Below are 18,105 nucleotides of genomic sequence, written 5' to 3'. Positions count from 1 at the left end.
ACAAAGTAAATTAAAATTAATATGCTACTAATGATAACAAAAATAATCATTCTAATGAAGAGGGGAATAAAATCCAAGAGAAACAAGTGATGCACAATACAATCACTCACCACCTGCTGACCAATGCCCAGCCTGGCCCAGAAGTGATCAGTCCCTCCTGGACAACTCTCACCGTTTATATACTGGCCATGATGTTCTGTGGTACGGAATATCCCTTTGGCCTCTTTGAATCAGCTCTTCTGGCTGTTCCAGCTTCTTGTCTACCTGCATGCTGGCAGAGCACGGGAAACTTGATTCAGAGTTAGTACTGATTAGCAACAACCAGAACATCTGTGTGCTACCAACATTATTCTCATCCTGAATCTAAAACATAGTACTTTACCAACCACTAAGAATCTTTAGTGTTATACTGGGCACTTCGTGTATAGTCCTAATGAAATTGTTGACATTGCTTGGGATTTCATTGCCTCAGAGGCATCTGAAGTCAGTATTTTCATCCCTTGTGAGGACACTCTTGGATCTACAAGCAACCTCTTCCCTTCTCCATTAATTCCTTGTAGTCCTGTTTTTCTCTCAAGTATGGCCTGAACTGGAGGCACCAGCTATTTTGTAGTTAAGATAGACAGTCTTTGAAGAGGACCAGTGGCCCAAGTTCAGGATGACAGTAATTGCCCCTTATGAGGAAGTCATATAGAGATCTCTGGCAAATTTCTACCCGTCCCCAGTTTTCATTGTTTGTTCTGGAGGTAACAGAGGATTGCTCCTATAAAGGGGTCTGTTGTTAATCTTTTCAGAGTGTTTCCAAATCAGCCTGCATCTGTACATTATGTAGAGTTTTTTAACTGTCATCCTTACCGTCTCAGTCACGCTCAGATTCACGTGTTAGGATGGGAGAGATGGTGAGACGGCACCACATGGATGAAGGGCACAAATAGTACAGGAGTAGCATCTGTCAGAGAAGGGCAGATTCGTTTGTAAGCGTAGTGACCATAAGAGCTCATGGGCTACAGTAAAGAGTTCTTAGATCAATAAGTAGTCCAAGTCTTGGGAGCACATGGAGAGTTATAAGGTCTGAGACCGAGGTTAAAAAGCAGATAAGAAAAAGGCAATGTGTACAGCAAATATTATATATCTGTTATGTACATTAATTACTAATACGATACATATAATGCCACTTTCCTCTGTGGAGGATCTGTGGAGATAATTTGTGTCTGGAAAGTCAGACTTTTAGTTTGCAGTCGAAGAGTCTTGCTATGCCTTATGCATACGTGTAAAGATCACAAAAGATTTCAAGAAAAGTATCAGCTTTCACTATGTAGTCTTTTTCTTATGAAAATAGAAAACAAATCTGTGTCAGGTAATTTCTTTGGGTTCAAATCTTCATCATTATTAGCAACTGTCTTAGGTTAGTTGTTTGACCATCCTTTGCCTTTAGTATCTGGGCTGGAAGCTGTTGAACCTGCTTAAGATCATTTTAATTTTAACATGAACTGTTGGATACATTCAGAATTGTGGGAAGTGCAGCATTACCTTGGACAGTATCTGGTGTCCAGGTCATTAATGGGCTTTTCTATCTCACTGTGCCTGATGCTGTGAAGGCAGGTCATCTGGTCCACCCAGCCTGCAAAGGGAATGATTATAATCTCAGCAAGTCAGAACATTCACCCACCCCACCTCAGGAGTCACAGGAGCTTGTTCCTGTGGTGATAGTAACCTCTAATGATTAATAGTCACATGTGGTGGTTTTTAATTGTATCTGCTGAAGAAGTAAGATTTAGCTGTTAGGAGCAATGCTGTAAATTATACTTGTCCGTATTGTAGTAAATGTTTTATGTGGTGCCACTGAGAAGACAGGCAGTAGGACAAGAATTGCAAGATAAGTAGGAAGTTGTTTAAGGGTGTAAAGACAGGGCTTGTGCTAAAATGGGAGATACTATAAAGTAGGAGTGGAGGTTATCAGTAGAGTCCTCGGCTGTTCTTTTTGTGGCCAAACCTTTTTAATCTTCTCATAAGTGACTTTGGCAAAAAATTAGTGTAGCTGATGTAAATTTGGAAGACATCCAGTATGAAATAGCATTGGGGGACTGTGTTGAAGCGAGTGAATGATCTCAAGGACTGGAATAAAAAAGTATGAAATTACATTGCAGTATGCAGCACTTTGTGCTGGAGGACCTGTAACAGATTCTGCCTATGGTAAGTTGTGGACTCATCTGTTATAAGGAATTTAGGTAAGGATTTGACAAATTTTCTGGATCAGATGATGTTTGCAAAGAACAGTCTATTGTAGCTGTGGAAATCAAATCTCAGAATATGTATAAGGGCAGTAATTTTCAATTTAATTTGGGAAGATTTTATGCCACTGTACAATGTCCTGGTTAGATTTCATCTGGAATACTCCCTGTATTTATGGTTATACATGTTCAAATGGGATGATGTGGGGAGAAAACCTGGTGAGATAGAATGTGGAAACTTCTCTGTATAAGACTGAAAGACTTATTTGCTAGCCTTAGCAACAGGAAGACTGGAAAGGTGGTATGGTCATTGAAAGCATTCAGAGTTGCCTTCCCCCCCCCTTCATAGAATGTGAAGAGAAATACATGCTGCCCATATTTACCAGAACACGAGCGGTCTTAAAGAACCATCCACCAAGTATGGCAGGGACAAGCCTGACCTTTCCTATGGGATTCAATAAATTTATAAATGGGATTACACGATGCAATTTAAGCAGTGGTCAGAACATACAAAGCTTTCTCGCAAACCTTTTTTGCTGTAACTGACGAAAACTAATTGTTGGTTTCAAGCATAAATCCAGATTTTGAAATAGCTTGAGCTCCTCATGTGGATGGATCTCAGTGTAAAGCCCCTGCAGAAGGATTAAAAAATATTCTGTTCCCAGCTGTGCATTCTGCTGGCTGTCACTGTTTATTATGGTATGAAAGTCAGAACCATTACTGCTGGTGGTTGATGTCTTGTTGTATATTGTTCAGTTCATACTGTGGGTTCATCATCAATTAAACTGACACAGAGGAACATAACATTGTTATCTTGTATTATTGTGGTGCATTTTAGAAGACCATCAAATCATGACATCAAAACTTCAAGCTGGTTTTGACCCATCAGGAATTTGGGATAACAATTATTGTTAATCTGGTATTCCCTCAGTACTAACAGAAAGTCATTGCATCTGAAATTCTTTATTTTGTAAGCAGCTATTAAAAATACATTAATAATATACAGTGATTGTAATATATATGCCTTTTTAAAAGATTTAAAACATTGCCCCTCTGGCAAAGACACAGGACTTCTTGAAGATACTTGCAAAACAATCACAGTTTAAGTAGTCTTGATATAGTTTTCTTAACAGGTGCTTGCAAAATAGCTACCTTGTGTGTTTTCATGAAACAGTATTGTTTTGATAGGTTGATTACCTTTTGATTGTGTCTCCAGAGGATGCTGGTGTTAATTACCTAATGCCTAACTACCAGTCCAGTTTACTTTACTAGATCAGACAGTAATCTTAGTAGCATAAAGATACCCTAGGACTATAACATACAACAGCAAGGAGATCCCAGAGAACAGCGGGATTTGTCTAATAAGCAAATGCTGCGCATATGGGTGGAGAATTAACTGGCACTGGCTTTTATTTGAAAGTCTCCCTGCTGTTGACTTGCAGATGGGTGAATGAATGCTGTGATTGATGAAGTCACCTGTAGGACTCTGGTTCTAACCCATCTTGCTCTTCTGGAACACCACACCTTAAACCTGTAATAGCACTAGCTATTTCTCCAGTCATTAGGGATTTGTCACAGAAGAGAAGGACAACTCCAAACCCGGGCAGATGGAGCTCGATCAGCCCTGTAAGGCCATCCATCTAAGAGAAGGTCACTCTAATTAAACCTACGTCCTGAGGACCTCGCTGTCACCATCCAAACTCACTCGGCCCTGGCAGATGAACCTTAGGATTAAAGGGTGGCAGAATTACCTGCCGACAGGTCATTCTGACCGAATTATCTCCCTACGCCTTCCACTACACAACAAGAAGCGCGTTGTCCACTTTAGTATATGTGCCCCAACTCTCCAAGCTGACCCTGCTGAAAAAGATAAATTTTACACTGACCTGCGCCGCCTTACCCAGAAGGTTCCTGCAGATGATAAGATCATTATCCTTGGTGATTTCAATGCCAGAGTAGGAAAGAATTTTGAAGCCTGGAAAGGAATATTAGGCAAGCATGGTGTTGGAATCTGCAACGATAATGGTTGACTTCTGCTAGAATTCTGTGCGGAGCAGCAGCTCACCATTCCTAACACTATCTTTCAGCAGAAAAATAGTCTGAAGACAACCTGGATGCACCCCAGATCTAAGCACTGGCACCTCATCGATTATGTCTTGGTGCGACGGAGAGATGTCCGCGATGTCCACCATACCCGCGTGATGCCCAGCGCAGAATGCCAAACAGACCATCGGCTTGTGCGCTCTAAAGTTAACCTCATTCTTAAATTCAAACCTAAAAGGGGCAACAATCCAAGTTAACAATCTCCGATCAGCCACAGTGAGAAACAAATTCCAGGCTAATCTTCAAACTAGGCTTGATAACCATTCCACAGATTCTACAGATAGCTCTCCTGTAACACTCTGGTACCATATTAAAAACAGCATCCAGCAGTCTGCTGAAGAAACCTTAGGGTTCTCCCTCAAGAAGAATAAGGACTGGTTCGATGAAAACAATCAAGAGATCCAGGAACTGTTGAGGAAGAAGAGAGACACCTACCAAGCACACCTTGCACTGCCATCCTGTCACATAAGAAAAACAGCTTTTTGTATCACATGCAGCAAGCTCCAACAGAAACTCCGTGACATCCAGAACAAGTGGTGGATCAGTCTAGCTGAAAAAAACACAATTATGCACAGACATGGGTGATCACAGGGAGTTCTATGAAGCCCTGAAAACAGCATATGGGCCTACATACCAAGCTCAAAGTCCTCTACTCAGTGCTGATGGTCAAACACTTCTGACAGATAAAACCTCCATTCTGAATCGATGGTCTGAACACTTTCAGACCCTTTTCAGTACCAACCATGTAGTCCAAGACACAGTCATTCAGTCCATCACACAACAACCAGTAAAGTATGGATTGGATTCTGCCCCCACTTTAGGAGAGACCCTCAAGACCATACAGCACGTGAAAATCGGCAAGGCAGCTGGGATTGATGGAATTCCACCCAAAGTCTGGAAACATGGGGGCCTTGCACCCCATGCTAAATTTCACGAGTTCTTACTATGCTGTTGGGATCTAGGCAAACTACCATCAGACCTTCAAGATGCAGTCATCATCACCCTATATAAGAAGAAAGGTACTAAATCAGACTGTTCAAATTACTGTGGTATTACTCTACTCTCCATTGCTGGCAAAATCCTGGCAAGAATACTCTTGAACAGACTAATACCCACTATAGCAGAAGGAATTCTACCTGAAAGCCAATGTGGTTTCAGAGCCAACAGGAGTACCACAGACATGGTGTTTGTTCTCAGACAACTGCAAGAGAAGTGTTGGGAACAGAACAAAGGTCTCTATGTAACCTTTGTCGACCTCACCAAGGCTTTTGATACTGTGAGCAGGAAAGGTCTGTGGCAGATTTTGGAATGTTTAGGTTGTTCCCCTAAGTTCCTCAAAATGATCATCTCACTCCATGAGGATCAGCACGGCCAAGTCAGATATGGCAATGCGCTTTCTGAGCCCTTTCTAATAACCAGTGGTGTGAAACAAGGCTGCGTTCTTGCACCAACTCCATTCACAATCTTTTTCAAGCATGATGCTCCAAAGGGTCACAACAGACCTCGATGATCAGGATGGTATCTACATTTGATATTGTACTGATGGAAGCCTTTCAACCTAAGGCGACTGAAGGCCCACACCAAGACCTTAAACCATCTTGTCCGGGAGCTGCTTTATGCTGATGATGCCGCCCTTGTGGCCCACATAGAAGCAGCTCTGCAGCGTTTAACACCCTGCTTTGCAGACACTGCTGAGCTCTTTGGGCTGGAAGTCAGCTGAAAGAAGACAGAAGTTCTCTATCAACCCGCACCTCAGGAAGTCTTCCATCATCCCCATATCACCATTGGTGAATCAGAGCTCAAATCAGTCCAGCAGTTTAATTACCTAGGTAGCCTCATCTCCTCGGATGGTAAGATTGACAAAGAGATAGACAACAGGTTAGCAAAGGCATATAGTGCCTTCAGAAAGCTTCATAAAAGAGTTTGGCGAAATAAACACTTGAAGAAAACTACAAAGATCAGCGTTTACAGAGCCATAGTGCTGTCTACTCTCTTGTATGGATCTGAATCATGGGTCATCTACCGCCACTACCTGCGTCTCCTAGAACACTTCCATCAATGCTGCCTCCGAACAATCTTAAACATCCACTGGTCAGATTATGTGACCAATACATCTGTTCTAGAACAAGCAGCAATCACAAGTATTGAGGCCATGTTGCTGAGAACACAGCTGCTCTGGGCAGGACACGTCTCAAGGATGAAAGACCACCGCCTCCCTAAGATCATGTTCTATGGTGAACTTGCCACTGGCTGCCGCAAGAGAGGAGCCCTGAAGAGGAGATACAAGGACTCCCTGAAGCAACATCTCAGCCTGGGCCATATTGATCATCATAATTGGTCTACTCTGGCCTCCAATCGGGAGGTCTGGAGACACAACATCTATAGTGCTGCTGCTTCCTTTGAGAAAGCACGCAGGATCACCCTGGAGGAGAAAAGACAATGCAGAAAGAACCATGGCCTTCAGAATTTACCACCTAAGGAGTCTTTTGCAATTGGACATGCCTGTCTCGTATTGGCCTTTTTAGCCACCAACGCGCTTGTGACAAACGTGGGTAGAGACCTTTCCCAAATCCTTGTTTGTGAAACCCAGCCATGATGAGGGATTTGTATTTAATCCTTTGTTTCCAGCCTTGTCTGAGTTCTTAAGACTTCTAGATAAACCTACAGGATTTAGTATCCAGGTATTATGTATATGACATCACCAGTTTTGTTATTTTAAAAGCTGGTTTGCTATTGAGAGTAGTGCTTGCACGTTCATTTTCCTAATAACAGGATCTGATGCTCTTCCTGAGTAAGACTTTGACTTCTTCAGTTTTTGTCTGTAAGGAAGTGGTCTTTGTTGATTCTAGCAACATAGCTGGCAGCATTGTGTCTCCACAAATCCAAATCCACTGCAATGACTACAAAATTACTGCATTATTTAATGATATGTTTTGCTTTTATGTGAAGATTTTGCACATATTCTAACCGATGGACAGTTAGGCATGTCCTTGATGTGTGATAAATACATATCCATATTCATATGTAACTTTAAAATAGCTACCAAAGGAAAGGAATTGGTTGACAAATGCTGATTCATAAAACTTTTTCCTGTCAAAAGCTGGTTCTATCTCACTGTGTTAAGCCTAATTCTGTGCTTTTCTGCTGGAGTTCAAGGTAGCGTCTTTGTCTTTTTTGCTTCTTGTCTAAGTCCACAATACACTCCAAAATGCAAGTAATTTTTTTCTAGTGCAGTAGCTAAAGCTATGTTATATCTGCACAGTGTTACAATTCTCTTTATTTAACTTATCTTTTGTAAATAAGCTTCTGGTCGCAGCAAAAATAATCCGGTTAGCTGTTACATTAAATGAACTGTTGCTCTTAGTAATTTGGTGTTCATGCAGTTCAAGAATACATTGTGTTGGTCCCCCTGTGGCTTCAGATTCCCTCTGCTCCAACCCCCTTTAGGGAATGAAAATTCTTGCCACCTTGAAATTATTGAGGCCTTCAGAATATCTGAAGGGTAACAAAGAAGCTGGGGTCTTGAGGAGAAGGAGAGGATGTAGGAAGAACATAATTCAGCCATGATAGATAAATGGGCAGAAAAACCTTGAAGGTACTGGCTAGTGAGAGTGGAATCCTTGTGTCTTGGGGCTGTGGGAAGAGCAGCTGCAAAGATGTGATTTAGCACAGCTCAGAAACCATCTTGCATCTGCTTCTAGGCAGAAAACGGGGGGGCAGTGTGGGGGTGTGCGTTGCTCTCTGTGTTTACAGCTGATGGCTTGACAATTATACTTTCTCCTATAGAGTTAATGACATCTGTTGTGGGCATCACTATGATAAATGTAACGTTAATTCAAAAATTTGAGTAGAAATCAAGGCCACTGGAAGTCTTTTCAAGGATTCACTCGATTGTGCTGGCCTTTTCACACATGGATAGTAGTTTTCTCCTTAAAAATTTCATGTTGATTCTCTCTGGGTACATAGGAGCTTATTTTTCTCTATTGCTTATTGTTGCAATCTCATGTCCAAAAATAAAATGCTGCAACAAATACATTACTTTTTTTTTTAATGTGTTGCTATTAAAGTAATTTTAAAGAAATGTTTAGGGAAAGATTGATTGTGAGATGTATGCCAGTGCTATTTTAAATTGAATCCTTTTGGCTTTTGCTGGATGTTTGTTTGATGTTTTGGCTGGTTTTTTTGTTTGTTTGTTTATTTGAAGTTTGGGATTTTTGTTTGTATTTTGTAGTTTTTGTGGGTTTTTTTAGGGGTCATCTTTATTTTTTCTTCAGATACTGTAGGGGCTGACGGGTGGAGGTGGCAGGAGCACCTCTCACCAGCTGCTGCCTGTCTGCTCATGCTGGTCTGCAGGAGGTTGGGTGTTCAGATATGAAGTAGTAACAGACCCTTAAGTTACAACCTGTTCACAATGTCCAGTTTCTTCTTGTTACAAAGGGTGGTAGCCTTTCCATGCCTCAGTCTAACATAACTAAGGGAAAAAAATTCAATTCACTGTGTTTCACCTGCTTGTTTGTTTTGGAGCTAGGAAAAAAAAACAAAACAACAACTAGAAAAAACATCACAATAAAGCAACTGTGGAAATGCTTTGTGTAAGGGCTTTTGTGTAGAGACTTTGTGTAAGGGCTAGGGCTAAATCACTTTGATTGTGATTTTTCTATCTTTCAAACATTTTATGTGATTAAAAACCCCCCTTTTTTCTGACAATAAAAATTTGTTTCAAGCTAATGTGCTGGGTTTTTAAACTTTAATTCTCAAATTATTTTGAGAATTTTCAAACTAAAAGACTAAATAAAGGTTCTTTATGAGTTATAAAATCCAGTAACTAAAAATCCAGTAGAAATGAAATGAGATTCTGTTTCAGAGTTTACTTTCCGAGAGCCTCTGAGAAAAGAAATTCTGAAGTTCATTTCTAACCTGCTGGAAATGCTTGGATTAATATGCCTGAATGTTTTTTAGTGGATTCTCCCCACCCAACCCTCTAATATTTTTTTTGTGTATCATCTTCCAACAGGAAACAGTCCTCAAGATAGCCCTAGGAATTTCTCTCCCAGTGCCTCAGCCCACTTTTCTTTTGCACGAAGGTAAGAGGTCGTTTGTAGTACGCAACACGCATTTTGCATAGAGGAACTGATGCTGGACCCAGATATTAAAAGTTGATTGTAAATACATCAGTCAGGTCTATTGCTTAGAATAATAAGTGTTAACTCACTTATGTAAAATCTCCTAAACCTCAGTGACAACAAAATTGTACTGAATGAGTGATGCAATGTGATCATACCTTTTTGAATGAAAAGAAAAAAAAAAGACTTAATTGTAATGAATCCAGTTCAGACACTATCTCCTCATACACCGAGATACAGGGAAATTTTAAACTATATAAAGGGGGGTTTTTACTGGTGTAAGAAGTGCACTGCTTATAAGAGCACTGTAATAGAGGTCCTGAGTTCAGGATCTGATTTTGCTGGCAGCAGTAATACCATTACCATACCTTGAATACCTGTCCTTGAGCTGTTTCACTGTCTGTATCACTGAGATAATTAGCATTGTCATAGGAGTGTTGTGAGGATTAATTAATATTGGTTGAATTTTTAAAGACCTAAAGTGAATTTTAAGTGATCTGTGAAGTAAATTATTATTAAATGAACCATAACCGAAGTTGATAGGATGTCATGGGAAACTCCCTGCTTGTTTCCAGTGTGGTTCCCTGTCACTTAACGCTTTGTCAGCCTACCTCAAATAATATGTTCAGTAACTCCATGTCTGTGTGGGTAGACAGAGTTTATATGTTTACCCAAGATTATATACACAAAAAATTAAATTGGAATGCTTAAGTAGTGTCATGCATATAACTGTTGAATTTGCAGTGAGACATCACTTGCCTCTAAAGTTTTAGTTACTTTATTTTGGGAGATCAGTAAAGTAGCACACACAAGTTTTAAAAAGTAAGTGCAAGGAAGTGGTTTAACTTTTTTTTTTTTAAAAAAAGCTCCAGAGGGGTGAAAACTCATGTATTTCTTTCATCTGAATCCAAGTTATCAGTGACAGGAGTAATGTCAATCTTTTTAATAGCTTGCGATGCTACTTGAGAAAGTTGAGGGAGTTTTTTTGAATCTACTTTCTCTTGATAGCTTTTCTTTTGTCAGAGACACTGTCTCATCATAGAACTCATTTGTTTGTAAGCATATTTTTAGAAAGATTCATTAAAAATCCAGAAATAGCTTATAATGGAAAAAGCAGATGTGAAAGATGGAGCATTGCTTAGAAATACAGCAGCCAGGAAGTAGTTTTCCTTTCCCACCCGTAATCAACAGAAAGTTTAAAACATTATGTTTTTGCAAACCTTAAAATTCAGCATGGGGAAAAAAAATGTTTACCAGTGTTTCATTTGGATTTTAACCTTTTTAGAGCCCTGTAATGAACTCTAAATAAATTCTTTAGCTGAAGAAATGGTAACACAAGTAGTTTCTTTGATTTCAAAATATTTCACTATTTCATTGGGATTCAAGAAAACATATTTGGAGCAATTTTCTATAGAAAATGATTTTGTTCTATGTTTATAGTAAAAGCGTTCGATGACACTGAAGTTTAAAACAGCTTTAATGTTTTCTTAAGAATTTGTTATTTGTGGTGGTGGTGTTTTTCGTAACTGTGATAGGATGCATTTTTGTTGTAAAATGGCCTGTGGTTAAGGAGAGCAGTTTTCAGTTTTCTGACTTCCTGCCTTTTTATTGTATTTTATAAATTTAATGAAGATACAAAGGAAGGGAAGAACAAACCTCTGTGTGTGTGTGAGATACAGCACGTTGAAGGAGCAGGGACAAAGTGGTGTAGGTGTGTGGATATTCCTTTTCCATCCACTGCAACCAGTCAGTGGGGATACCATAAAGATGAGGAAGTGTGAGAAAGGGAGAGGGAGGAAAAGGAAATGGTTTGGAAGCCTCCTGGGAAGTATTTTCCCAGTGTAGCTGCTTCTCATTAGCTGCTGGCCATGCTACACTGCCACAGCAAAGGGGACTGCATCAGGGAGGTGGTCCTCAGCCATGCTGCCTGCCTCTGCCACGCAGAGCTCAAGGCAGCCTTCCCCAGGACCTTGGCAACAAACAGCAGGGTCAGCTTTCTCTGCCCATATCTGGTCGAGTCATGAGTGCCCAGGAATAGCCTGTGCCTCTGGAAGCCACTGTTTCTGCTGGTACGTACGAGTCTGGCACCCACAAACCCACGGGCAGGTGACAAAATCTGCTTTCTAGAGCTGCGAGAAAATGAGTAATACTGTACTCTAGGGCAGAGACAAGTCAAGTATCAGAGTCCAGCTGAAAATGCTGTGCAGGCTTGCTCCCCTTTCTTCCTCGTCATCCCTTATGGATGACTCCTGTTCTCTTACCTTCGTCTCCCAGATAACTTTCTGTGATATCCCATTCCCACTCTTGTGGCCTTTCTGTGTGATGCAGGAACCTTGTTCACTGTGAGTTACTAAGCAAGGAAGTACTTTCTCTCTTCCAGCTGCCGAATAGATATGTCTCACCCATTTTTAAATACTGTCTAAATTCTTGTTTTAACTGTGAACAGCTTTAGCTAAGCCAAATGAAGAGAAAACTACTTTTGGAATCATTTACTCATCTGGAAGTGTCTTATATATCTGGGTGAAGGAAAGAAGGGAGAAGAATTATTGAATTAAAACTGAAATTATGGAAGTGGAGGAAGTTTTTTTTTCAGAGTTCAGTATTTGATACAATCAGTAATCCCTCTAGCACATATGCTCTTCATATTTTAATACTAATATTGCACTGTAGATTCTTTTCTCACACTTCATGTATTCAAAGTCCCAGAGCTTTGATTGTAGTCTGTGGATGGATAAATGGTAGTAAGAAATAATACCTTAGATTGGAAAGAAGCAAGGAGGTTTTTTAGAAAGTTTTTTAAGGAAGGGAAGCTGCATCAAGAGGTTTAAGATTCCTGATTTGACATGACTTCTGTTCTTCAAAATTACACTCTTTGTGTAACTCAGACTTGAAAATCATCTTTGTACTAGCTGTAAAACAGATCTTTGATTCTCTTTTCCAGTCATACTGCTTGTTAATAAAAACTTATGTTTCATGTTAGTAAAAACTTACATTGAAAATTTATGTATTATTTTGCCTTTTTTTAACATATTTGATACAATTGTACTCCAGTCATGGACATCGAAATGACAGGTAATTGTTACTTTCTCAAAGATCCAAATGTGACTCCCATAGTTGTTTATTTGGTTTGCGACTTTGAATGTTCAAGTTCTGTGTTGTCTATTGTGTAGCTCACCTCAGGCTGTGAAGAACATAAATTGGTTTTGATTATAATTTTTTATATGTATTTTATTTTTTTGTTCTGAGTGAGCATGATTTTTTGCTGCAGAATTTTTTTTCCTGATTTACCTATTAACATTTAACAAGTTTAGTTTTACCTAATCATTCTTTACAGCTATTTGACATTAGCCTGCTAGTTTGCTGGTATCCTGTACTGATGCCACTTAAGAACACTCTACCCTTGTATTTCAAGCAGACTGTGATGGCTATCTCTGGTTTAAAGCGTTATAGTTTGCATTTGTTCATAAGATTTTTAATTTGCTTATTAATTTTCGTCTGATGGACCTAAAGAGTTGTAAACTCCTTGTGGTCCATTTCTGTGTGTATTAGTTAGACCCCAACTCTGTGGAGCTGTTCATTCACTTTGTGGTTTTTTCATCTCGATAGAATTTTAATTTGAAAAACACACTAAAAAATAATCTGTAAGCCTAAGTCATCCTTGGTAAATGCTTGTTTATTGTGGTCCCTTGTGAAAGTATACTGTTTATAAAAACCCTGTTTGCATCATGATTTTGGAATGCAGTTTTGCACAGTAATACTTCCACAGATGTTTCTGTGTTAGAGTACTGCAGTGTTCATTTGACTAACCTCAGTTTCATAACAGGACTGATGGTCGCCGCTGGTCTTTGGCTTCCCTCCCTTCTTCTGGCTATGGTACAAATACACCCAGCTCAACAGTTTCTGTAAGTATCCACTTTGCTGTACTGGTAGATTTCTCCTACGTGCTTCAGCTTCTCAAATATAGTATGCTTCTCTTAGAAGAAGACAATGTAGGTTTTGTTATGGTTAATAGACTTGGAATTAATATGTGATATGAAACTGCTTTACTTCACTGAAATAGGAGAAAACTTTAGGCAATGTATGCTTTGCTTAGAGATACTTTCTGGCAGTGAGTAATGTTTAACTGCCCCCTTTTGATCTGCCTTATTTTAACCGTGTGGTAGGTATCGAGTCTTAAGTGAGGCTGCCTTGATAAAAAAAACTACTCTGTAACATGATTCATCCATCCTGGGTTAGACTGCTGTCTTAAGATGGGATGAAGTACACATAATGAGATAAGTCTAACTTATTAATTTTTGCCTGTTAGAGCAATTGTTTCAATGTGATTTTCTGTCTGTCCCACTGCCATACATGTACAATTTGACTTGTGATACATGCCACAGGAGTGCATGATATCCTGCTTCAGTACTTAGGAGCTGGGCCGTGGGAGAAGTATCAGTCTGTACGTCTTGTTCATCTCTATTCTGGAGAGGAATACAACCTGGACGTTGTATTCCATGTTACAACCTGGAACTAAGCTGTTTGTTGTCATAGTCACACCTGAAAGACTGGGGCGATAGAGTTGTGGAGGAAACCTTCTTCAGAAATAGCAAATAGTTGATATTTTGACAGTTACGTACCATCTTCTGCAGTAAAAGGCTTGGACTGCGTAGATCCAGCTGTGGCTCTTCAATGTTTTATATATTTAGCCTCGTTTTTTATGTTTTATGAATGATACGTATTACTACTGAACAGATGATACCGGATCTTTTTTTAGGCTGTTTCTTTTACAATAAAGTAGGCTTTCTCTTCCCATGGTTTGGTCTGTTTCTCTTGTGAAACAGTTGTGTTAAACATTCTGTACAATGATGAAACGTGATCATTTTATGTTATCACAGAATCACAGAATATTCTGAGTTGGAAGGGACCCACCAGGATAATCAGGTCCAACTCCTGGCCACACCCCAGGAGTCACACCGTGTGCCTGAGAACATTGTCCAAACACTTCTTGAACTCTGTCAGGCTTGGTGTTGTAACCGCTTCCCTGGGAAGCCTGTTCCAGTGCCCAGCCACCCTCTGGGTGAAGAACCTCTTTCTAATATCCAACCTAAACCTCCCCTGACACAACTCAAGGCTACTCCCTTGGGATCCCCTCATTGGTCATCACAGAGAAGAAATCAATGCCCATCCCTCTTCTTCCCCTCACGAGGAAGTTTTAGACTGCAATGAGGTCTCCCCTCAGTCTCTGTTATTATATTTTTCTCCACAAAGACTTCTGGGAAGACAATTCTATCTATCTTAAAGCAAACTGAGCCATTTCTTGTATCTCAAGAACTTTTCCTCAGCAGCACTGATTTTTGACATGTGCTTTCCTTTGTGGGTAGCTTTTGCTTTTGCCAAGTAAATTCCTTGGTTTCACATTAATTCCTTAACCACTTTTCCATAGGGCATATTTTGTACACCTGTCACGGGGACTAGATCAAAAGTGCTGCGTTCTTCACCTAAAATATATTGTAAAGGAGGTTATATCAGATAAAAGTAATAGTCATAGAAACATCATTGTTGTTATAAGAAACAGACTTGTACTAGAAATGAAATTAAAAGCTGTGTCACAAACCAAAACTCAGTTTTAATTTTCTGTCCATATTCATAGCTTTTCCTTTGTCATCTTCAATTTTAAAATGGTAATTCTAATTCATGTACTTAAGTTTACTAGATACTGTAGTCATCCTGGAATGTGAAGCAATTTTACATGGTATTTGCATTTCTTGCAAAAAAGTATAGCACTGTCATTTATGGACTTAAATATCTTAACTTCTGTAATATACCTTTGTTGACTTATCCCATGATTTTTCTTGACTAAAGATAGTGTATTAAATAGATTAAATAGATAAAATTAAATATTAAATAGATGTCTTCCATAGCACTGAACAGACATTTTCTGACTTGTGAAAATAATGTTTTTCCAATAAATACATATGAATTTTATTGAAGAAAACAGCAGTAGAGATTCATGCCATATGTGTCTGTGATGTCGCACCCTTAAGGGGAAAGGAGCACCCAAGACTTGTAGATGCTCTGGGTCAAAAGAAATGAAAAAAGTCTGACAGTTCACAAAAACTCAAAGTTTTATTAGTAAATTACACACTTGGTGTGGAAATTGGTATATTAGTCCCGACCTACTGTACAAACACATGGCAGTGGATTTTGGATAAAAAGGGGTGTGGTGAAAAAGAAAGATGGGAAAAAAGAAAGCGAAAGATATCACCAGTCCTGATTTCAGCATCAGTCAAGCTGATGGGATGTCTGGGGTTCTGGGGGTGTCCTTGGGCTTGGGAGGGGGGTACCTTTTTATAGATAAGCTTGCCCCACCCTGAAGGCAGGTTTCTTGCTTTCTATGTAAATTATTACCGTGTGCAGTCCATTCTTCCAGACCTTTTTGGAAATGGATCAGAAGGCTTTGGGGGTCTTGAGTGGTTCTTAGGCTGTAACGTGTTGTGCGTAACTGTGTTATCTACAGTATCTCATGGTTAGCATTTTGTTTTGTTTTGCCCTAGAATCCTCTGATGCTTATGAGCCCTGCAAAAGCACTGGGACAACCTTTGAATTCTAAATCTAATCACTATTTCTTAACTATTTCTTAGTAGAGATGTTTTTCACTTTCTTCTTTTACCAACTGGATGATATATGTGAATCATGAAATCAAAACTAGAAGTGCACCCATCTAATTGATTTCATATACTTTTTCAGAATCTGGAAGAGCTAGCACTGTGCAGCCTCCTCCACATTATTACTAATTCTTAGAGGCAATGAGAGATCACTTCATATAACAGCCTGAGGGTACATACAGAACACTCCTGTTTCAGTGGTATATAAATAAAATTCACATTCATCTAGACATGTATCAACCAGAGAGCAGAAATAGTTTTTACACATCACAGTAGAGCAGAACTTTGTTCTTTACAAGCAACTGAAAGTTAAAGCAGGGCTGAAGTGTCCGTAGTTACCACAGTTATGCTTAGGTGAGTGTAGCTCACTATTTCTTGTTAGCCTGTTTATCTTTTTTTAATATTGAAAGTGAAGAGATTGATGGAATTACCCACTTAATGGATAAGTGTGGGTTTAGAAGTGGTGCAAGTACCACATATACCAGTTCTTACAACAAAGTGGAAATTAAAATATCTTCTGCTAAATTATTCAATTGAAAAAAGCTCGTAGTGTGTCATATTCCAGCAAAGTTGGATCAGATCATGCCAGTTATGAGATACAGTTGAGATGATTGGGTCTTCTAGAAGAGCAAGTCTATAAAACTGATAAATTGAAAGAATACACAGTTGCATATCTTTACCAGGAGATTATACTCTTGGAAGCTTATTGGGGTGAGGAAGTAGGAAAAGGAGGTAGAAAAAGAGACTTTGGGGTTGCTTTAGCTGGTACTGGCTGCAAAATGCAGTTCTTTGTTGGAAGAACAGTTTGCATTTCCATAATGCACTGTGGTTGTACATATTAAAAATATTTTAAGTCTTGTGTGATTTTTGGAGCAGACATTCTAGAATGCCAGGACAGCTCATTTTCTAAAGAATTTTGCTGTGAGAATTTGGATTTGTACTGTGATCAGAATTCAGATCACCAAGAAAATGCACTTTATGCCTTTGATGGTCCTGATACAACTGAGAATGGTTAGCATTAGGAAGATTCTCTCTTCAATCCTGTTGGATCTAAACTCTGTGATACCTTTTTTGAGAGAAGGTGTGATATGAGTTATTTCCTACTGATCTTCCCAGAATCCCTTGAAACCAAAGAGTTAGAGAATGATTTTATAGAAGTAGCCATCTGTGATGTTTTTTATTGGGAAATTTCCCTGTGCTAGAGTATTTTTGATCTTGGCTGTAGGAATTATGCTGTGAGGTTAACTGCAACAAGCTGCTATAGTTGAGATAAGAAAAAACTTACCTATGCTGCATACTGAATGATGCATGGTAATGTGTGAAGGCAGAATTCCATGCATGAGTTACTGTAACTTGACAGGTTACTCCCTGTCATCTGAACTGTGGTAAATTCTTGATGTGCATGCTTTTTAGCCCGCGGCAAAGTGAGGTAACACAATCTTGCTAAGTTCAGCTTGTTCTGATGCGGTAAAACATTCCCATGTCCTGCTTGACCTTTTCCACCAGTGGATTTTCTTCTTTTTTTGCTTTTAAGGGGTGATTTATTGAGATCTAGTGTGATAAGAACACTTTCTTGAGCTTCTAAGAATTAGGATATATTCAGCCTTTACCGCGCAAATTGCCAGGAGATTAAAAAGACCTCATAGTCTCTGTGCTTACCAGCCTGGATATTACCTACTAACTGTAGCAGTGTAGGGCAGTATTTGTACAGTACGAAAGTTATTGATTTCCCTCACTAGAAATGATACAGCAAAGAAACTCTTGCTGTGTTTGGTTCCAATAAAAGAGTACCCAGGAAGGAGCCTTGGTGTTCAGTTCTCTTATCTTATCTCTTATCTTATCTCTTATCTGAGAAATCAGATAAGCAGTAATCTGCACATGAAAATTGATGCACAGAAGAAGTTAATTTTCTTGAAAAATCAGCTGGAGACTGAAGAGCTCCAGAAAGATGTCCAATTTTTTAACCTTCTTCCCTACTGCAGGTAAAATAAAAGGAATGTC

The 18,105-nt window shown here is 39.3% G+C and overlaps 1 protein-coding gene across 2 annotated transcripts in view; it reads left to right on the top strand.

Moving 5' to 3' along the window:
- Positions 1–18,105, top strand: part of MAST4 (microtubule associated serine/threonine kinase family member 4) — a 131,648-nt gene that overhangs the window by 60,613 nt on the left and 52,930 nt on the right. For both annotated transcript variants that reach the window (XM_018070406.2, XM_018070405.2), the window contains 2 exons: positions 9,349–9,418; positions 13,281–13,359. In XM_018070406.2, the coding sequence (XP_017925895.1) occupies positions 9,349–9,418; positions 13,281–13,359 (149 nt within the window). The remainder of the gene's footprint in view (positions 1–9,348; positions 9,419–13,280; positions 13,360–18,105) is intronic.

Source organism: Manacus vitellinus, unplaced genomic scaffold (genome assembly GCF_001715985.3).
Source record: "Manacus vitellinus isolate BGI_N305 unplaced genomic scaffold, ASM171598v3 scaffold_18_pilon, whole genome shotgun sequence".
Classification (NCBI taxonomy): domain Eukaryota; kingdom Metazoa; phylum Chordata; class Aves; order Passeriformes; family Pipridae; genus Manacus; species Manacus vitellinus.
The sequence above is the reverse complement of the archived record's forward strand: the minus strand, read 5'-3'. Positions and strand labels throughout refer to the sequence as shown.